Genomic DNA, 17,906 nt, shown 5'->3' with positions numbered 1-17,906 from the left:
TCTTGCTCTAATCATCTTGTTGTAGGAGATAAAATTTTATCTAAAGAGAGAAATTTAATCCTACACCAACAAATCTCCCACTTCTTCACATAAACTCCACTCTCTTGCCAAAACCGCGTGCTTTTGTGGAGAGTGGGAGCTGGCAGAGCAATCTTGGGTGGGGAGTACTTCTTTAAATGCCCCAACCATTCGTCTTGAGCATTTTAGTTGGTGGTGTCCGAAGAGGAAAAATTCATTAAAAGAGCTTTAATTTTTGGCCAAGAAAAATGCTGCGAAAAGTACTTTTGGTTGTTTCTTTCGTGTTGTCTCTCACAACGGGTTTGCCGGATGGGGCTCCACCGGATACGTGCGTTAAAAATAATCGCCCAAATCACGGGAAAACCACGTCCCAGCCCATCCACACGCTTCCCTATCAAGTGGTGGCGAGTTCTAATGTCTACGGACCAGGAACAACCATCCACGGTATGTTGGAGGATTAATGAATGGATTTACCAGTGAATCGTGGAAAATGTGTCTTTTTTACAAAAGAAAAGTGGCAGTGAAAGTAAATTGTAGTCGTTTACTCAATGAGGAATGTTTTTAGTTTTTATGGCGCTTTTAGCGTCGATTTAGCAATAAATTGAGAAATGCGTTCAACCCCTAAGTTTGAACCCATAAAAGGCATAAAAGGTGTAAAAGGGGCGTAAGAAAATTTATACTTTGTCTTCCAGTAACAATTTCCGGTGGTGATGTCTTCCGTGGCTTCTTCATTCAAGCTCGCGATGCTCAGACAAACGAATGGATTGGTGAATGGCAACAGAGTGCCAATACACAGACCATACCTGAATGTAGTGCCATCACGCACGCAGATCCAAAGGACAAAGTCCAGGCAACACTCATCTGGCAGGCGCCATCCAATAAGCAGGGACAGGTGTACTTTACGTGAGTACAAAACTTAATGATTTCTCCGTATTTCGCAAAGATTTCATTAAGACACCGGAGCATTTGCATAAATCGTGCACCACTCTCCGTGTGGCAAATGTATGGCATTTTATGCAACAAAATTCTCAATGCGATAAACCCACAACTGGTCCCGAATCTCTCTGTGAATTTCCCACCAAAAGCTGCCGGTTCGATGCAAAAAAAACTTCGTGCTTCTCTGTGAGAGACACCTTGTCGGCATTTAATTGTTGCCTCGAAGACACAAAGTCAATTGCTTAATTGCCAAACCAATGAGCCACTTTGCACCAATCTTCTGAAGCAGCTCTATTGCTCAGGAAAGAATCCTCACGTGCTATTCCCATGAAAAAAAAACGAATTAAAATTCTTCGAAATGCCAATTCTTGCGGTTTGTTGCAATATGTTGTGTAAGACACGTAAATTGAAGTTTTGTCCAATTGTTTGCAATAATATTAGCAACAATTAAAGAGTTTGTTCATTCACTTTGTGGTTTGCATTGAAGAATTTGGATTTACTATCTATTTGAGAAAAAAAGTAACAAAAAGATGAAGAATGAAGATTAATTTTCATGGCTGTGGGATAATTTTTAAAGGTATTACAGAATTGTGAATAGGTGAGAATAAAAGAAATGTGTAGGAGGTAAAAAATTGTAAGAAAACATAAAATTATGGACGAATGGGAAGCTTAATTGACGTGTTTAAGGGGGGTCTCTTGTGAAAATTGTTAGAATTTACTCATTTTTTAATGTTGTAATTTTCGGGGTTTTTCTTAAACTTGGTTTTCCGATGTTGGTTACATTTGTAGCCTAATTATTGAAGTGTAAGAAAATCACTTTTCGCCATCTTAGGTGCGACGCCATCTTGTGATTTTCCGAATTTTCCACAGAACTGCCCTAAAACACAAAGGTAGGTTTTTCTCAGGATCTACTGGATGGATTTTGATAGGGTAAAAAGCAAATGAAAGAGGAAATACCAATGCAGATTTTGATGTAGCGGAATTTTGAATTTCCGTTCTGGGGCTGAGAAAAGTGGAAAAATGTGACTTTTTTCAGATATTTTTGACGTTTTTTCATTTTTCTCAGCCCCAGAACGGAAATTCAAAATTCCGCTACATCAAAATCTGCATTGGTATTTCCTCTTTCATTTGCTTCTTACCCCATCAAAATCCATCCAGTAGATCCTGAGAAAAACCTACCTTTGTGTTTTGAGGAAAATCTCAAGATGGCGTCGCACAAAAGATGGCGGAAAGTGATTTTCTTACTCTTCAATATTAAGTCTTTAAATGTGACCAACAATTGAAAACCATGTTTAAGAAAAACCCCAAGAAAAATAAAAAAAAATTAAATTTCACCAGCTCTCAAAAGAGACCCCCCTTAAAATTATTATAATGCTTTTTAATTTTTTTTTAATCGTAAGAAAATAAGATAGTGGAAACTGGGGCATAGTTAGACGAAGCTTAATGAAAAGCTGAGAGACAATTAGGGAAGTTCTTAACCCTTTCAGGTCCGCGATCAATCTAGCGAGCTGATTGCACTAGAAATAATTTTTACGGGTTCATTTGGGCTCTAACAAGATATTTTTAGCAAAAAAAAATCCAACTCAAAAGTTTTCGGTTTTTCGTTCTTCCTGATCCTATAAGCTTTTGGGGATGTCCTTTTGTGGTCATAAAATGATCAGGGATTGTAAAGACATAGTTTTGTACTAATTTGAAATCAATATTCATAAAATAATAATATAACTATAAAAAATGAAACATTTTCAAAATCGAGTCTTTGGGTCAGCGTATGACCCAATGGACCTAAAAGGGTTAAGCAACCTTACACCGTATTTGATTTTTTTCTTTGAAGATTTTTGATATAAAATGAATAATCCGTTAGGAAAGAAACGTCAAACGCTAGAAAAAATTTAACATTAGAAGTGGGATGTCAAATTTATAAAAGAAACATCAAATGACACAAATAAAACGTCAAATGTCATTAAAGAAATTTGAAACGTTAGTAAAAAAATCGTTAGAATTTCATAAAAATTGGCAGTACTTGAAAATTCAAATACTACTACATAAAATACCCCCTTGAATGAATTTCCTGACTACGTCTCTGTCATTAATTATTTTATATTTTTATGAATTGAAGAAATGGAAATTAAATATAAATTTTCACAATTATTCTAAAGACTAAACAACTCGTACAAAATAATAGGAAATAAATTCCAATTTTGACAGCAATTATCGTTCTTTAAGTAGAATAAAATTGCTTCCAAATACCGCAACGAAAAGCCCTCAGTGGTGATTCTCTCGCTTCTCTGCATTTTACTTTCATTGTAAATGTGGCTCATTAATGTAATTTTGCAATTTATTGCACTTTTCGCTGTAAACTCTTTCCAAAGTCAATTACATAAAAAGCAGAGAAACAGAAAGAAAAGAAACAGCGTTGATCTACGTCAAAATCGATGATCACGCAATGCGGAGAAATTCAAAATCATTGTCGATTCTGTAATAACTGCAGATCGTTGCTGTAACCTTTCACTTTCAACATGGGCACGGCTGCATTTTGCCGAATCTTTTGGGGTGAATAAACTCCTTTTCTTTTGATGAATTCGGTCGTTGAGTGAGAAAAATAATTCATGAGTGGAGATATCCGTCGTTGGTGTGCTATTAATTTGCTTATCAGTAAGATCTCGGTGTGGGATTTTCACGCGGGCAATGAGGCAATCTCTTGTCCAAAATGTAGGTATATTAGAAGTTTGTATTTCATGTGGAAGCAAAATTGTGCTTCGTGAGGAGTCGATGTATTGGCAATATACTCGTTTTTTCGGTATGTCGCAATATGAATGAACGCGCGCGCGGGGTCTTTTGTGGGGCATTAATGTTGTGAAATTGTATAATTTTTCATATGTATGTTTAATACATATTTATATGCTGCATATATAGCAATGTTTCTCTGGCAGGCAGTAGAAGAATGTGTGCCCTGGGTGAGACGAATAATTGCAATTTTATTTGTTTGCTTTCAGGGGGGCCGTGGTGAAGGATTATGGCACATATTGGACCGACATCATCGCCCAAATACCCGTCTACCAGCACTAGTTCTTTTAACACAAATTGCGCCCCAAACTTGTGAATTTTGCAGCTCAAGGAACGGCATGGAGGCGTGAATGAAATTGTTTTATCGTCCCATCAATATTTTCTCATTTCTTTTCTTCTCATTCACTTCTTTCACCTTATGTATGAGGCGGGGGGAGGAGCTGTGTGGGTGGACTCCGAATGAAATTCAATTCTGCATGGAACAAAAAAGCAAAAAGAAATGTCGGAGGGGGGGGGGGAGGTTTCTGTAAACGAAATTTCAATCTGACTCTCGGTACACCTGAAAACACACCTCAAACCTTTAGGCGCACAGAAAAACACGAAAATCCCCAACATATTGTACTTCCTGGCAAAAATCAAGCAATTCCTTCTCAATCTTTCACAAAATTGACTCCATCTCCCCGCATCGTGCCAGTGGGAACCACCTCCGGGTATGAAAATAAAATGAAGATCCAAGAAAAGCGCGTTTACATGAGACGGAATCGTATGATATGACATTAATTACCAGGAGAGGGACATAAAATGTTATTTATGACTTTTATTGCTGCAAAGTTTCCACAAGTCAGATTGCAAAGATTAAATCACCAAGTTTGCACGCAAGTTCCCCCCAATCAGACCGCAATTTCAAAAAGAAAAAAAGCCCGCCATGTGCCTTTGGGCCCAAAAGAGCCCACAAAGTGCTAGCAAGTTATAGGTATTGGGGTAACTGGTCAATATAAATTGAGAAATTGTATGAATGTTGAAATAATAAAAAATAGATTTAAGATAAAAATTTTATGTGTTTCACATTGAAAGTTTTGATTTGAATTTGATTGATTTTTTTAGCATTCTCTAAAGGTGAGTATTTATTTTGTAATTTAGCAAAAATATAAAATCAAATAGAGAAATATATTTTAATAGTTTTAACCATTTTAGCTACAATGTGTTTGAAATAATCTTTTATGCTCTTTTATGTGGTCAAAGTTAAATGATTTTCAACAATTTATTTTAGATGTTATCGAATTTTAATTAAAAAAAAACAATGTTTTTTGGCACCAAATAGTTTGTTATATAGATAGATACATTTAAATATTTAATCGATGATATTTATTAAATTAATAAATATATTTTTTTAAAAATCCCAAAGATTCGTTAGTTAAACGCCTCTTGTGACCAAAGTCAATAAGATAAAATTCCAACCCTTAGCCTTTAACCACTTTAACCCTTTGGCAGTGCTTCTTTGCCACAACTGCATGATCTTATCGTTCTTATCCCTCACCACAGCAATTCAATTGGATATTATCTGATATATCGCTACAGTTTTGTCTTCTTAGACTCTCAGACAATACAATTTAAGAACTAAATCGTATAAATATATAGGTACACACCTATGTACCTAGATTTATTTCTTTATTCTCTAAAATGAAGATTCAACATAAAACGAGGTCTTTATTTAGAACCAAAACTGATAAAATAAATTCCCTCTTCAGCAGTTAAAAAAAAAGACGCGAAAGCTGCGTCGAAAGCACCAGAAAAGTTTTTTTTAATCAGGATGTATTAAGATTCAGGAAGTCTGCCGACGCACCCGGAAGTCTTTGCATTATTCTCGTGGGAGAAACTCATTGTGATTTGTTTAGAAACTTCGTGAATGCTCTATCCATTTCGACATAGAATGTTGTTATTCTTTTGAATTTTTCTATGTAAAAAAAGAATTTTTTCTATATCCAAAAAAAGGATACATTTATGTATAAACATAATGTACATAAGGAAGGTAGTAAGTATACTATATACAACCCGTATATTCCAGAACTGAATCCAGTCACGTTCTTCATATTTTTGGGGTTACCAGGATAAATTACATGCTAATGTATAAAAATGAATAATGTAGAATATTAAATTCATCCCTTTAACTCATTGTGTCTCCTTTATCATAAAACACACATAGGCACAGAAGGAATAAGCATCAATTTCAAAAATCCTACTTGAAATTCTAATGAAAATGCTTGTCAACGCCTGAGAAGGTTGAGATATTAGAAGATGTGCTTCGATACGTGGTAACAATGCTGAAATATCACACCAACATTGCTGATATGCAGATTTATCACATTACTTTGGAAATGGGTCACCCCATCAATTAGGCATGTCCCCCATGTTCTTTTGTGTTCCTCCCCAAAGAATATAATACCTCTTTTCTTATTCCACGTCCAACATTGCGAGGAGTGGGCTTTCCTCACAAAATGCCATTCTCAACGTTGTTGGATTTTGCAATGCATTCGGTGACCCTTGACTTTTCAGCACCCTGCTCCGCTGTCTAATGCTTTGGGGGGAGAGCCAATAGAAAGGGTTGAGCGCCTATGACAGAGTGTGTCTTTGGGGTTTCTCGAATGGAATTGTGCAATTTTCCAGTGAATTTCATCAAATTGGGGGGTTCGGTGCAATGCAAATCATACATAGTTCTGTGTGTGTGTTGGGGGGAGGCTATAGTGTGCGATGGGGTTCTTTGCACCCCACAGTGGGGGTCCCTCTGTGTGATGGGGTGGCAGTGGCGACGCCGGGGTGGGAAAGGGCGCCTGCGTATTTCGGGACAAAATTCTCTGCAGTATTTTTGCCCAAGTTGTGCTCCACATCGGGGGAGCCCCACTGAATAGTTCCATCCACAATTCCGGCTACGGAGGACACGCGCGCGGCTCACGATTTATGTGTTTGTTCAAACTACCCCAGTGCTCCACCTGAGACCAGGATACTTAAGCGGGTGACCAATATCGTTTGCAAAATTGGCACCTGCTGGGTGGATTCGGGGAGACACCGTGTAGTGCACGAAAATAAACTCCCCCCACACACACCCAATGCACCCCCGCGTACATCCATCAGTCTCACACCTTAGGGGGATATCCCAAGAAATTTTTGCGCTACTCTTTGTTTGCTTTTAAGTGTGTACCTCCAACAAAACCCCGTGTGGAGTTTAGGTGTTGCTTCACGTTCTGTGTGTACCGCCAAAAAAATCCTCGAAGAAAATCACGTTTATCTTTTTTAAACGAAAAAAAAATTAGGTTTCTCAAAGAAAACCCCCAGAAAACGCCGAAGGAAAAAAAATAGGCAAATTTCTCTGCATCGCGCGAGGATTGCAGACTTGAGGGTAAAAGAAAAGAAAATTACAAAAAAAAGGCGATAATCCACCTCAGAGCGCCAAAGGGGATTTTGTGCGGTGTTGGTGATTGTGTGTGAAAAAGAAAATCACCGTTTTGTCCTCATTTCACCATCAGGAGACTCCGTTCCGAAGGAGGAGTGCGGTGTGTGGAAGTTTCACCAAGTGAAAATTATTCTTTTTTGCGTGTTGCGCGACTTCACAAAGTAAAACCAAACACAGTGTTGGTGACTCACAGTGATTGGGAGTTTTGTTATATGGTTGAAAATCCAAGAGAGTGATCGCATCTAACAACCCCCTTTTGAGAGGAGACACCTCCCAACCCTCTCTGTGCAATCCTGCTCGACGTAACCACATGGAATCGCCAAAATGTGATACCCTCTCGAATTCCTGGATAAACAACAAGAAGGTAAAAATTATTCATATCCACCCCAACCCTTCTTCTGCCAGCTCGATTTTGTCAAAAGTATTTTATAGCACTACCCAAACTTTCACCAACGACCAACTACCCCCTCAGTAATAGTTTCATGGCGAAAAGTGTGACGAATTTAGTGTGTAACGTGGGGCAGAAATTGCTATTTTATATGAAAGAAATTATAGAACCGCACATAAAATTTATACCAACCACGAGCTTTTCCACCCCACACCCCTCTCTTGGTACGAAAAAAAAAACATTTTCAGTATGTTCGTGTTTCCCAAACTAAACAAAGGAAAAGTTGTGTTGAAGTAAATGCAGATACATATTTTTGCGCTTATACAACTTCTCTAATATTGATTCAATCACATAGCGCTATTCGTATTCATAAATAAGTCACTCACAACGTTCTATGGGGGGTTGGTCCGCTAAGTGATCCACGTTTTTCAATGTGATTCACGTGCGGGATTTCCTTAAAAATCCTACGATAAATTTGTGATATAAAATGAAATGTTAAATTGAATTTTCTTGGACAGTTCAAAAATTTTGCGTTCTTTTTTAAATTGACTTGTGATGAAGAAAAATAAATTAGTTAAACATTCATTAAAAAAAACAATTTAATAGATTTGTTTAAATAGTAAAAAATTTCTTTTATCCACGGCATAAATTATTTTTTAAGAATTGAGAATTTTTAATAAAAAAATTCTATTAACTCTGGAGGATCGAGCTTTCTAACCTCAAAACTTTGAACTTAATTTTCTCTTAAAGAGTTTTTTTTTTCAAAGTTTTTTTTTTCTACGGAGTTGAACTATTTGAATTTCCCTACACTAGATGTAGAATTTATCATGGATTGTTAAACAGATTTTAATTTTGAGACGATTCAAAAAAGTCAAATTGGCCACGGTGGCCAGCAAAATCCTCCCAGGGTTAAAAATGGATTTTTTATGATTATTCGGAAGCTTTTAAAGGTAATCATAAAGTTAAATCTTTGGAGTTTAATTCTTAAAGTATTTTGTCATTAAAAAAAAGAAAATAATTAGTAGGTAGATCTTCTCACAATAAAATCGCGCCAAATGATATTATTGACATTCTTTATTACCACCCACAATGTTTTAAGCACTGTCTGAGAGACATTTAAAACAATCAACAAAGAGCACGAGAATTTAGGTGAAGAAGAAAAAAAAGAAAAAGAAAACATAAATGGAACAAAGCATTAAAAACAAACTAATACAATTTCCAACCCTCTTACATGAAATTAAATCATTGCTCTTGGAATCACCTTCATATTGCAAGTTTCTTTGTCTGATTCCATATTCGTTACAAGTTCTCTTCTAAAGACGCCAGACCACTGACTTTCCCGTCGACCTACTTCAACTTTATTTTCTTTATACATATACGATTTGATGCGTCCTTAAAATGCTGCAAATGCATAAACATACCGTCACCCCCGTGTAGTTAGAAAATATGTTTGGTGTTGACTTCGGAGTGGGGGGGGGGGAAGGAAAATTAAATGTTATGTCTTGTCGCTGAATTAATTTTATCGTATCAATGGAAAAATCATTTTAAACATGCAAACACTCCTCCGCACTCAATTTAATATCATTTGCATAACCATACGACCCCATATGAGCAGTTTAGATTAAATTATCCATCCGCACAGACTTTCCGCAGCTTACCCACAGGTAAATGCGTTGAGCGCGGCTTATACAAAAATGTTAGGGAAATTCCTATTTAGAATAAGAAAAGCTTGCGGATGTGAAGAAATTTTACGTTGAATTTAAATTGAAATTTTATGTGAAGCGATTATTTAGATAAGCTTGTTTTATTTATACATAGAAAAATGATTTTCCTGTGCAAATTTTGTCAATAATTTAATGATTAAGCCATTCTTGCATGGTTGAGAGAAGTTGTTAAAAGAATTTCTCGAATATTCAAAATCGATTTCTTTTGCATTATTGTGGCAAAGCTGCAACTAATGGATTTTAAGAAATCATACTTTAGCATATTATTGAGAACTTATGAATAAAGAAAATTAACTTAACGCTTTTAGAGAACTTTATTCATTTTATGGCTGATATTACATTGTTGAAAGGGTTGAAGGATACAAAAATCAAAGAGATTTTCCATTTCTTTTATCTAATCAGCTTAATAAATCACTTAAACAACTCAAAGAAATGGAAAATTTACATCAAATTCGTGGAGAAATCCTTAAAATTATTAAATTCAATTTTTTAAAAATAAATTTGAAAGTTTTTAATGTTTTCTAAATTAAAAATAGCAGAGTTCATTAATGAGAATTTCTATATAAAACGTATAAAACATAAAATTCCCACACTCGCGTTATATGGTAATTTTTATAACTGATACTTTTATTATGTTTTTATTAGTTTCATGTCTGAATTGCATTAAATTCCATTTAAAAACAACCCTTTACTCTGCAGAAATCACCCCTAATTGTTAGGTATGCCCATCTTTTTATAGCTACCACAACATTTTTCATAATATAACCGAGCAGACGGAGACGACGTAATTTGGACGAGAACTAATGTTATACATGTGCACGGAATATATGTATATTGCATTGTCCTGGGGTAGTCAGTGGTCAGTTTAGCGTTGTTGTGTCATCAAAATTTCATGAATGTTTTATTGCAAAATTCTGTGGAATTGTTTACGTTGCACCTGCCACCTGCCACCATTTAAACCTCATACACAATTTGATTTAGATGACTTCTTTTTCCGGCTATATGTACTCTATATATGCATCCCAAATTAGTCACTGAAACTCCAAAACTTACCCTCAGCACGACGGGATGTGGGAGGAGGAAGTGGCTCGATCTGCCACGTGTGATTTATTGCTCTTTGATCACTTTGGAAGTTACTATTTCGTCCTCGCGCATGGAGCTTTTGCCGGTATAAACACGATTTGTAGATAAAAAGTCGTGAGAAAAACACCATTAACCCTTCCAATGGGGGGTAGGAGAAGCAAAGGGGGCAATATGACGTGAATATTTGGCGTTGGTTGGTACAAAAACATCAATCTGTTGATCCACCTTAATTATGATATACAAACATTCGGATTACATAGCCAAAGCATGAGATGTCATTTCTATTCTATCAAGAATAACATGCGGTAGAAATTTTGGATGCCACAGCTTGACTCTAAAATCACTAATCATGCTTCTTATTAGGGCTACAACACACACCACCCTATATATCGAAGAGCTTTCGCACGAAGAGCTTTTGCAAAAGAAAGAACTTTATATTCCGTGACTTCCGATTTTTTTTCTCTCTACTCTTTGTGCCCGTCTCAGAGAGCGGAAAACTGTAGAAAAAAAAGTAGTCCTTTACAGAATCCAGAGAATGCAGAGAATCCTTCAGAAAATCCAATCAAGTGGAAAGTCTTGAAGTGCTTGACAGGAACTGATATATAAATCCAATTGATTGATTGAAGTTGAAACAGTGAAGAAAAAGTTGATTAAATGGATTCCTCAATAACCAATAGGTTAACTGTTGAGAACTTTCCCTCCTCCATCTGTGCAAAATTCAATTTGCAACTTGATACTTTTGTTTGAGACAAATGGTGGGGAAGAATAAGATAGTTTTGGGGAAATAAATAACGTATTTTTTGCGTTTTCCACCAGACACAAATTAATTAAAGTTTCTCTGCAAATTTTTCAGTAGCAGATCTTTTGATAAAAAAATGTCATGAATAGTTTCCTCTAATTAGAAATTTTTTTCTTAATTAAAACTTTCAATGGTGCAGATGATGAAAAAATGTATTTTATTGATTTCTTTTCATTTCATTTTTGTTCGTAATTCTTTGATTAAAAAGAAAACAATTAATCCATAGAAATTCTGCAGAGGAAATAAAAATAAACCACAAATGGTTTCACATGAATCCCAATCTGTCAATTGGCAAGAACATTCAAATGTTTGAATAAATAATCCGCAAAACGAAGAACTTTCATGGTTTTAGTTGAAATTGCAACCCAACCATTTTAAACTGACACTGCAATGCTTTCCTAAAACCAACACTAAATTGTAATTCAGTTGTGGCCGCACTCTCGTACTACAAAAGGTGCTTTTGGGGTGGAAAAAGCTTCAAAGTTTATACATAAAATATGCAGCTGAAAATACAAAATTGCAGGGTATTTCTGCATATTTGAATGATTGTTGGACAAACTCGCAAAACTTTATTCTCCCTCCATCTATATATGTTATGTATGTTCTCAGGGTGAGGGTTAGGCCTTCTATAAAATTGCACATAAAACTATTTCTACGATGTAAAAATTAAAATCAATTTTGTAGCTAAAAAAGTGTCGGAACTATTCATAGAAATATCGTGATTCTGAGCAATTTTTCCCCAATATAGGGGAGGGGTGTACTGTATGTATTAGAGGGGCTTCATTGATTGCAATGGGAAGTGCATGTCAACACCACGGGACGCACAATCATCATTTTCAATCTCGAGCCTCATTGTTTCTTGGGGCTGAATAGAAATTTATTTAGTATATAGTCTGGCATTCAATTGTGAAGATGAAATTTCCTCATGAAACATCATATTTACAAAACTATTAAAACTACATTTACCTTTCAGCGGAATAGTAATTGTCTCATTTGATGATTTCATTCGTTTTATTTCAACAAAACCCACCCTTTACCAGGCGCCTCCATCAAAAAGTTTTAAAGTGATTTGTAATATTTTCGCTTCTCTATGTAATTGAATGGCAAATCCATTGAAAGGGTATATAATGCATAAGAAAGCAAATTTAATTTTAATGGAACTTCTTAAGCTTGTGGGGATGGTATAGATTGTAAAAGTTGGTGAAAGTTCTCATGGAAAACTTCTCACAATTCAATTGATTTTCTCTTTTGCCCTCACCCAAACAGACTCAATACTTTGGAATTCGGCGTGATGGATGAGGACTTGGAGACAACAGTATGAGAAAATTTGGGGCTTTAATGCCCCACAGATTAACCGAACGCAACCATGAAATGCCGCAGAAGCCCGCAAGACCAATGAGACTCCCATCCGAACGCCTTCGCAGTGCCCTCCTTGTCGCCTCAATGGCCATCCTGGCCATTGGGCTCGTCAAGGGGGACAATGACAACGGAGGGGATCTCCTGGGTGGATTCAGCTTGGGACCAGAAATCACAACAACGGAATTCGGTGAGTTTTCTTTGCATAATTTCTGAGCTTTTTAATTTCCCTCAAAAAAGAAAAAAAACTTCAGAACATTCACTAACAAAGTTACCAAAAATGTCCGCATTGCTAAAATATTCTCACTATACCCCCTCGTTATATCTCCTTTGCAAATAGCGTGGAAATATTTCAAATGCTCCACAATTCTTTTATGCTCTTTTATGCTTTTTTCACTGCGAAAACTTAATGGTGAAAATTTTGAAGAAGTGGTCGTATACTGCGTGACCTCACATTTGATTTCGAGGAATTTTAGTTATTTAATATGAAATATTCTTTGGAATTTAATGAACTTCAAGCAGCATTAATTTTTAAGTGGGGGACTTTTCATAACTTGTAATAAAAATTCACAATGAGCACGGAAATATTTCGTATAAAAATAAACTTTTTACAGTCAAAGACAAGGAAGGGCTTTTGTGAAAGGAATTTCTTGAATTCTCGACTTTTCGGCATGAAATTTTTCCTTCTTCGTAAAAAGAAAAGAAAATTTCACGGGAAATGCTGAGAAAAATCACTCAGCAGCACATCAAACATCAATTTGTTGAACATTAGCGCTTTACCTGCATCTACACAGGTGGTACAAGAGATAGGTATATGTTGGGATTCAAGGAAACAACACCCTTAGGGGCTTTCCCATTTTATGCTCTAATGAAGGAAAATCCATTTTCTTCCATGAAAATCAATAAAATTCCTTAAATGCTTTTCTGTGGAAAAATGCATCCTTTTCTTGGCTTTCTTCAACATTATTTGGAACACAGTTGTGGAATGTGAGAAAGCTTTTCCGAATAGACTACAAGAATATGGTTTATTACACTAAATTGCACATAAAAAAATAAGAAAAGAACAACTTAGAAAATTAATTAAAGGGTTTAAATGCATCTATCGTCTTTCAAAATAAAAATAAAGTCTTTTAATGTGCTAATGAATTAAAGATCAAGCTAATTAGATACCTGCATTAGACTCACGTGCATAAGTTTAATAAATTCTCAAAGAGACGACTTCAAAATCTAATTTCCGTTTCAGCAAAATTAATCACAAAAGTGAAATTTTGCACAAGATTCAAAAGCCATAAGCTTCTTCATCTTAAGATCCTGTCTTACAACCTTATTAGCGTGTTTCTATAAAAGCTCCTTCTCAATTTGCTGCAAGCATGGCGAGCAGCAGAGAGCACCTATATAAGAAAGCAACGAGGTGTTAAATTCTTACCACCTTTTTCATGTCCATTATTTTAATTTGCACAAAGGCCGTCACTGCGGCACATAAAAATTTTAGAACTTCCGCAGCAGAGATTCTTTTTGTGCATTTCACCGTATAAAATATGCTTAAGAAACCCTTCTTTCACGAGTGACTCACTGAATAGTCATTCATAATCCTGTGGCCGTTGCGGTGGCCGAAACTCCGGTGTCATCCAAAGTTTTCGCGAATTTATGGCGTGAGAGAAGGGAAATTCCTTTTCATGCACATCGCAGGACATTAGTATAAGGCTACCAGTATAATGGCTCGTTTTTTTTGGCAATCTGCCATACCTCTGAATTCTTTTTTTCATTTCCAACTTGACTCCGTCTTTTTGGCTTTTCCACACCCCGAATTTGTTTAGCCATGTCCACACAGAAGGCAAAAAAAACTCACGGGCCTCTCGGCGAATAAATTGTAAATGCGGGGATATCTTTCAGCAACTCACATTGTCGGGTACCTTATCAAGGAGATTCCATGTCATTTTTCCTCGACATTGAATAATTTTTCTTTCCCTGCTAATAGATTTCACCAAGTTGTACAGAGAGGCAAAAAGTATATACATTCCAACATGTAATTCGTTTCCTCGAATTTTTCACGAAGTAGAGGTGATTACTTTTTGGGGGTAATGCGATAAAATCATTCGCATGCCGAAATTGGCGGTGTGACCACCAGAATGCCACGTATTTTGGGAGGACTCTCCCGCCACCAAATAAATTAATCCACAATATATATGAGGAAGCGATAATGCGGCTAAGTGAGAGCAATTTTATGAGTTGAGTCAGCAAAATTTATAGCTTTTTGTTGGGTCAATTCACCAAGTTGATGATGACTTTCAGGAAAAAGCTCACGCAGACAAATGCGATTTGCAAATGACACTTTGAGGGCTTATAGAGGACACTAAATGTTATATATAAAACTCTAATTACACCCTATCAGGTTATCTCTCTTCGCTGCTGAAAAGGAAAACATTGCTATCTATATATCTCGTATTATGTATTTCTTTTTGAGATTGAAAAAGTTTTTTCAAGAGGCAATATGAGAGCTTTTTTGTCTATTTTTCCTATTTTATGTGGGGGGGGGGGGGATTTTATAGCCGAACGCCGAACTTTTGCAATAAAATCTGTCATTGATTAGAGGATTTTGAATTTGTATTCTTTTAGTCTTTATTTAACAATATTTTTGCTCTATTTTTTATGATTAAAAAAGCTCGATTTAAGGGGTGAAGATAAATCTAAAATCTGCCAGTAATTCCCTGAATGAATCAAATCTGTGCATTCATTGGAAAACTATGGGGTAAACAACATCAATTCACAAAACGCATTCACCGGCAAAAATAGGGTGAACCAAAATTTTCCCATATGCTTCCTATATGTAAAACTTTAATATCCCGTTTGTGTTATGTAGAACAATATCCGCTGAAAATGGTTTTGAATGAATACACAAACATTAAATATTCAGGGGGTATTTTTATGTCTCTCTAGCAAAATATTCCCCATGACGCTCTTTGAATTTTCTCTTAATATCGGTTACGCTCGAACCCAAGGACAAAACCACCCTCATGGAGCAACTTAATAGGCATTAACCCTTCTGCGCTGGGGGTGTTTTCATAAATTAATCATTAACAACATATTTGCTCGTGGCAAACAAACCATCGTTGGGGGTATTGTGGAACCCCTTGATTAGGGGGAAAATTTGCAAACGCGACAAGATATTGGGGGGTGTATTTTGTGCCACATCAACGCAAATCAACTATTTGCACAATCTATCACGAGGCTGCAAGGGTGGTATTTACTGGAAAACTATAGTGCAGTATAGTAGGTACCCACTATAAAATGCAAATTTGAAAGGCTCAACCTGCCAATATATATTCATCCTCGCATCGCCATCAGTGGCAAATAATCACATTTGCTGTGCTGATACCATAGCTGAATCCTTCATGGAATACCCCACACAGGGGATAGACGTGCACAACTCGTTGAGTTTTCAATTCAGAGTGTCAGCTAAACTTGTGTTCATGCAAAAAAAAAGTTTGATATGAGAGGAAGCAATTGAGAGTTATGCGTAAAAAATGCTCTTGGGATGGTTTGAATGATGATGCAAACCCCCCTCGAGTGATTTTTAATTTATTTTTCTTCCACTTTATATTCATAGAACATTTCGGTTTCCTTTTACGATTCAAAACATTGAGCTTTGAGCTGGCTTGAGCTTGAATTAAAAATCAATTTTGCTTGTTTCATTTTATTACCAAAATATCTGAATTTTTTCCTTGCTGCAGACACATAAATTCAATCTCTTAAGAAATACTCAAAGAGCGCCAATCTATAATAAACAGAGAAAAAATAGATTTAAGGTCAGAAGGTTACTGTGGTATGTACAACAAACTCATAATCATATTTTTCACGAGAAAATTTTCAGTTTATCTGGTTTATCTACGGGAACATTTTGAAGCTTTAGCATAAAGTTTCTCGAGTCATAAACTTCGTATCCAATTTACCCACAAAATAAAAATCCACTGGCGAGAGTTTCCCACAAGAAAATTTACCTTCCAGGCACAATCTCTCATGAGATATGAATGAAGTTGTTTCTGAAATCATGAATACACACATATATATTTCTTTTCTCCCTTTGTGCATCGGATATCCTTTCAGAGATCTCTCCTCTTTCATTTGGGAAAGTAATAGTTTTCATTTCTCCAGAGATTCAAGAATATTAATGACAAAAGCGATGATTTATTACACTGTGAGAAAAATTCTTTATTAAAAACCTCAACTTTCCCGAGGCAGTTGCTGAATTGTTGTGCAGAAGCAAAAAAAATTCTATTAGAATCTTGTAATTTTTCCACACCATTTTCTCCACATTTTCTCTTTTTCGTCCCATTGCTGGTAAAGAAGCACCGAAGGCGCCAGTTTAACAATAAAAGCACTATTTCATATCTCTTCGAAGAAACGAACCAAAAGGAATAAAGGATAGATGGAAATCCATTAAATATAAGAAGGTATTAATACATAAAATCCTTCTATACCTAAATTCTTTGTATGAGGATGGAGCATTACGTATTACATATTGGCGGTTGTCGATACAAAATTAATACGTCTACAAATCATTGTAATTTGATGAAGTGATATCGAATTACAATCTTTTAATAGAGACGTACGCGTAATTCCATCGTGAAATTATCGCCACTGAATGAACTCCACCAGTTCATGATTATTAAATAGCATAGCATAAATTGTCTATTTATTAGTTGGTATACCACACTACCGTTCTTTTGCAACATAGTGATAAGTTTAGGACTACGCACAAAAGATTTTTGGCGCGTTTAGAGTAAATAAAGCTGTACTTTTAATGATGATTTCGACTTGTTTTGACCCTTTCAACCCCTACATAGAATTTCATTAAAAAAAGCGCCCTAACCGTTTCGGAGGAGTTTGCATAAAAAAGACAGACTTTTTTTTTATTTACAGTCAGGTATTGATCAACGTCGCATGGGATATACTCTTTCCACTCATTATTATTAATGGGTGGAAAGAGTATATCCCATGCGATGTTAACCAATACCTGACTATATTAAGAAAAATAGGCCTTATTCAGCGACCAAGAAACCCTTGAAATTCGCTTGAATTTTTTAAATTTCAGTATAAAATTCAAAGATTTCAAGGGTTTCTTGGTCGCTGAATTAGGCCCAATATCTATATTATAGAAAAATAAACAAAAAATTCGTAGGGACTCAAGTAATATATTTATAAATAGAAATTAGCTTACCGATTTGAAGGTCATGTTTTTTTGTCAAAAAGCCCATTTTAATAATTTTCCTGTGAAGTGGATGGGGTCCTGAATATAAACTTCTGTCCCATACGCAGCTGCAAAGAAAAATCGTAGTTCTGCAGGAGCCTTCGGTGAAAACCCCGAAAGGT

At 35.9% G+C, this 17,906-nt stretch overlaps 3 protein-coding genes across 7 annotated transcripts in view; all 3 read left to right on the top strand.

The window, feature by feature from the left end:
- The window catches only part of LOC129787307 (DNA-binding protein RFX2), an 865,065-nt gene that overhangs the window by 89,542 nt on the left and 757,617 nt on the right, over positions 1-17,906 (top strand). The gene's annotated exons all lie outside the window — the stretch shown is intronic.
- LOC129787366 (putative defense protein 3) lies at positions 226-4,795 on the top strand. Its single transcript, XM_055822906.1, has 3 exons — positions 226-462; positions 711-921; positions 3,948-4,795. The coding sequence occupies exons 1-3, from the start codon at positions 267-269 to the stop codon at positions 4,018-4,020; spliced, it is 480 nt and encodes a 159-aa protein (XP_055678881.1). The 5' UTR covers positions 226-266; the 3' UTR covers positions 4,021-4,795.
- Positions 6,643-17,906, top strand: part of LOC129787346 (uncharacterized) — a 58,807-nt gene continuing 47,543 nt past the window's right edge. For 3 of the 4 annotated variants that reach the window (XR_008750221.1, XR_008750220.1, XM_055822883.1), the window contains exons 1-2: positions 6,650-7,550; positions 12,447-12,726. Coding sequence is in view for 2 of the 4 variants with exons in the window: in XM_055822883.1 (XP_055678858.1) it covers positions 12,498-12,726 (229 nt within the window). In the remaining 2 variants the exon portion in view is untranslated. Of the gene's footprint in view, positions 7,551-12,446; positions 12,727-17,906 lie in introns of all 4 variants that reach the window. The other variant, XM_055822884.1, reaches the window with a different exon arrangement.

Source organism: Lutzomyia longipalpis, chromosome 1 (genome assembly GCF_024334085.1).
Source record: "Lutzomyia longipalpis isolate SR_M1_2022 chromosome 1, ASM2433408v1".
NCBI classification, from domain to species: domain Eukaryota; kingdom Metazoa; phylum Arthropoda; class Insecta; order Diptera; family Psychodidae; genus Lutzomyia; species Lutzomyia longipalpis.
This window is presented reverse-complemented; position numbering and strand designations above follow the sequence as displayed.

Bases quoted from the DNA above. Each gene is read 5' to 3' on its own strand.
- LOC129787366 (XM_055822906.1), top strand. From the start codon at position 267: ATGCTGCGAAAAGTACTTTTGGTTGTTTCTTTCGTGTTGTCTCTCACA. The intron at 463-710 runs GTATGTTGGAGG...TTTGTCTTCCAG, and splicing joins ACCAGGAACAACCATCCACG to TAACAATTTCCGGTGGTGAT. The intron at 922-3,947 runs GTGAGTACAAAA...GTTTGCTTTCAG, and splicing joins CAGGGACAGGTGTACTTTAC to GGGGGCCGTGGTGAAGGATT.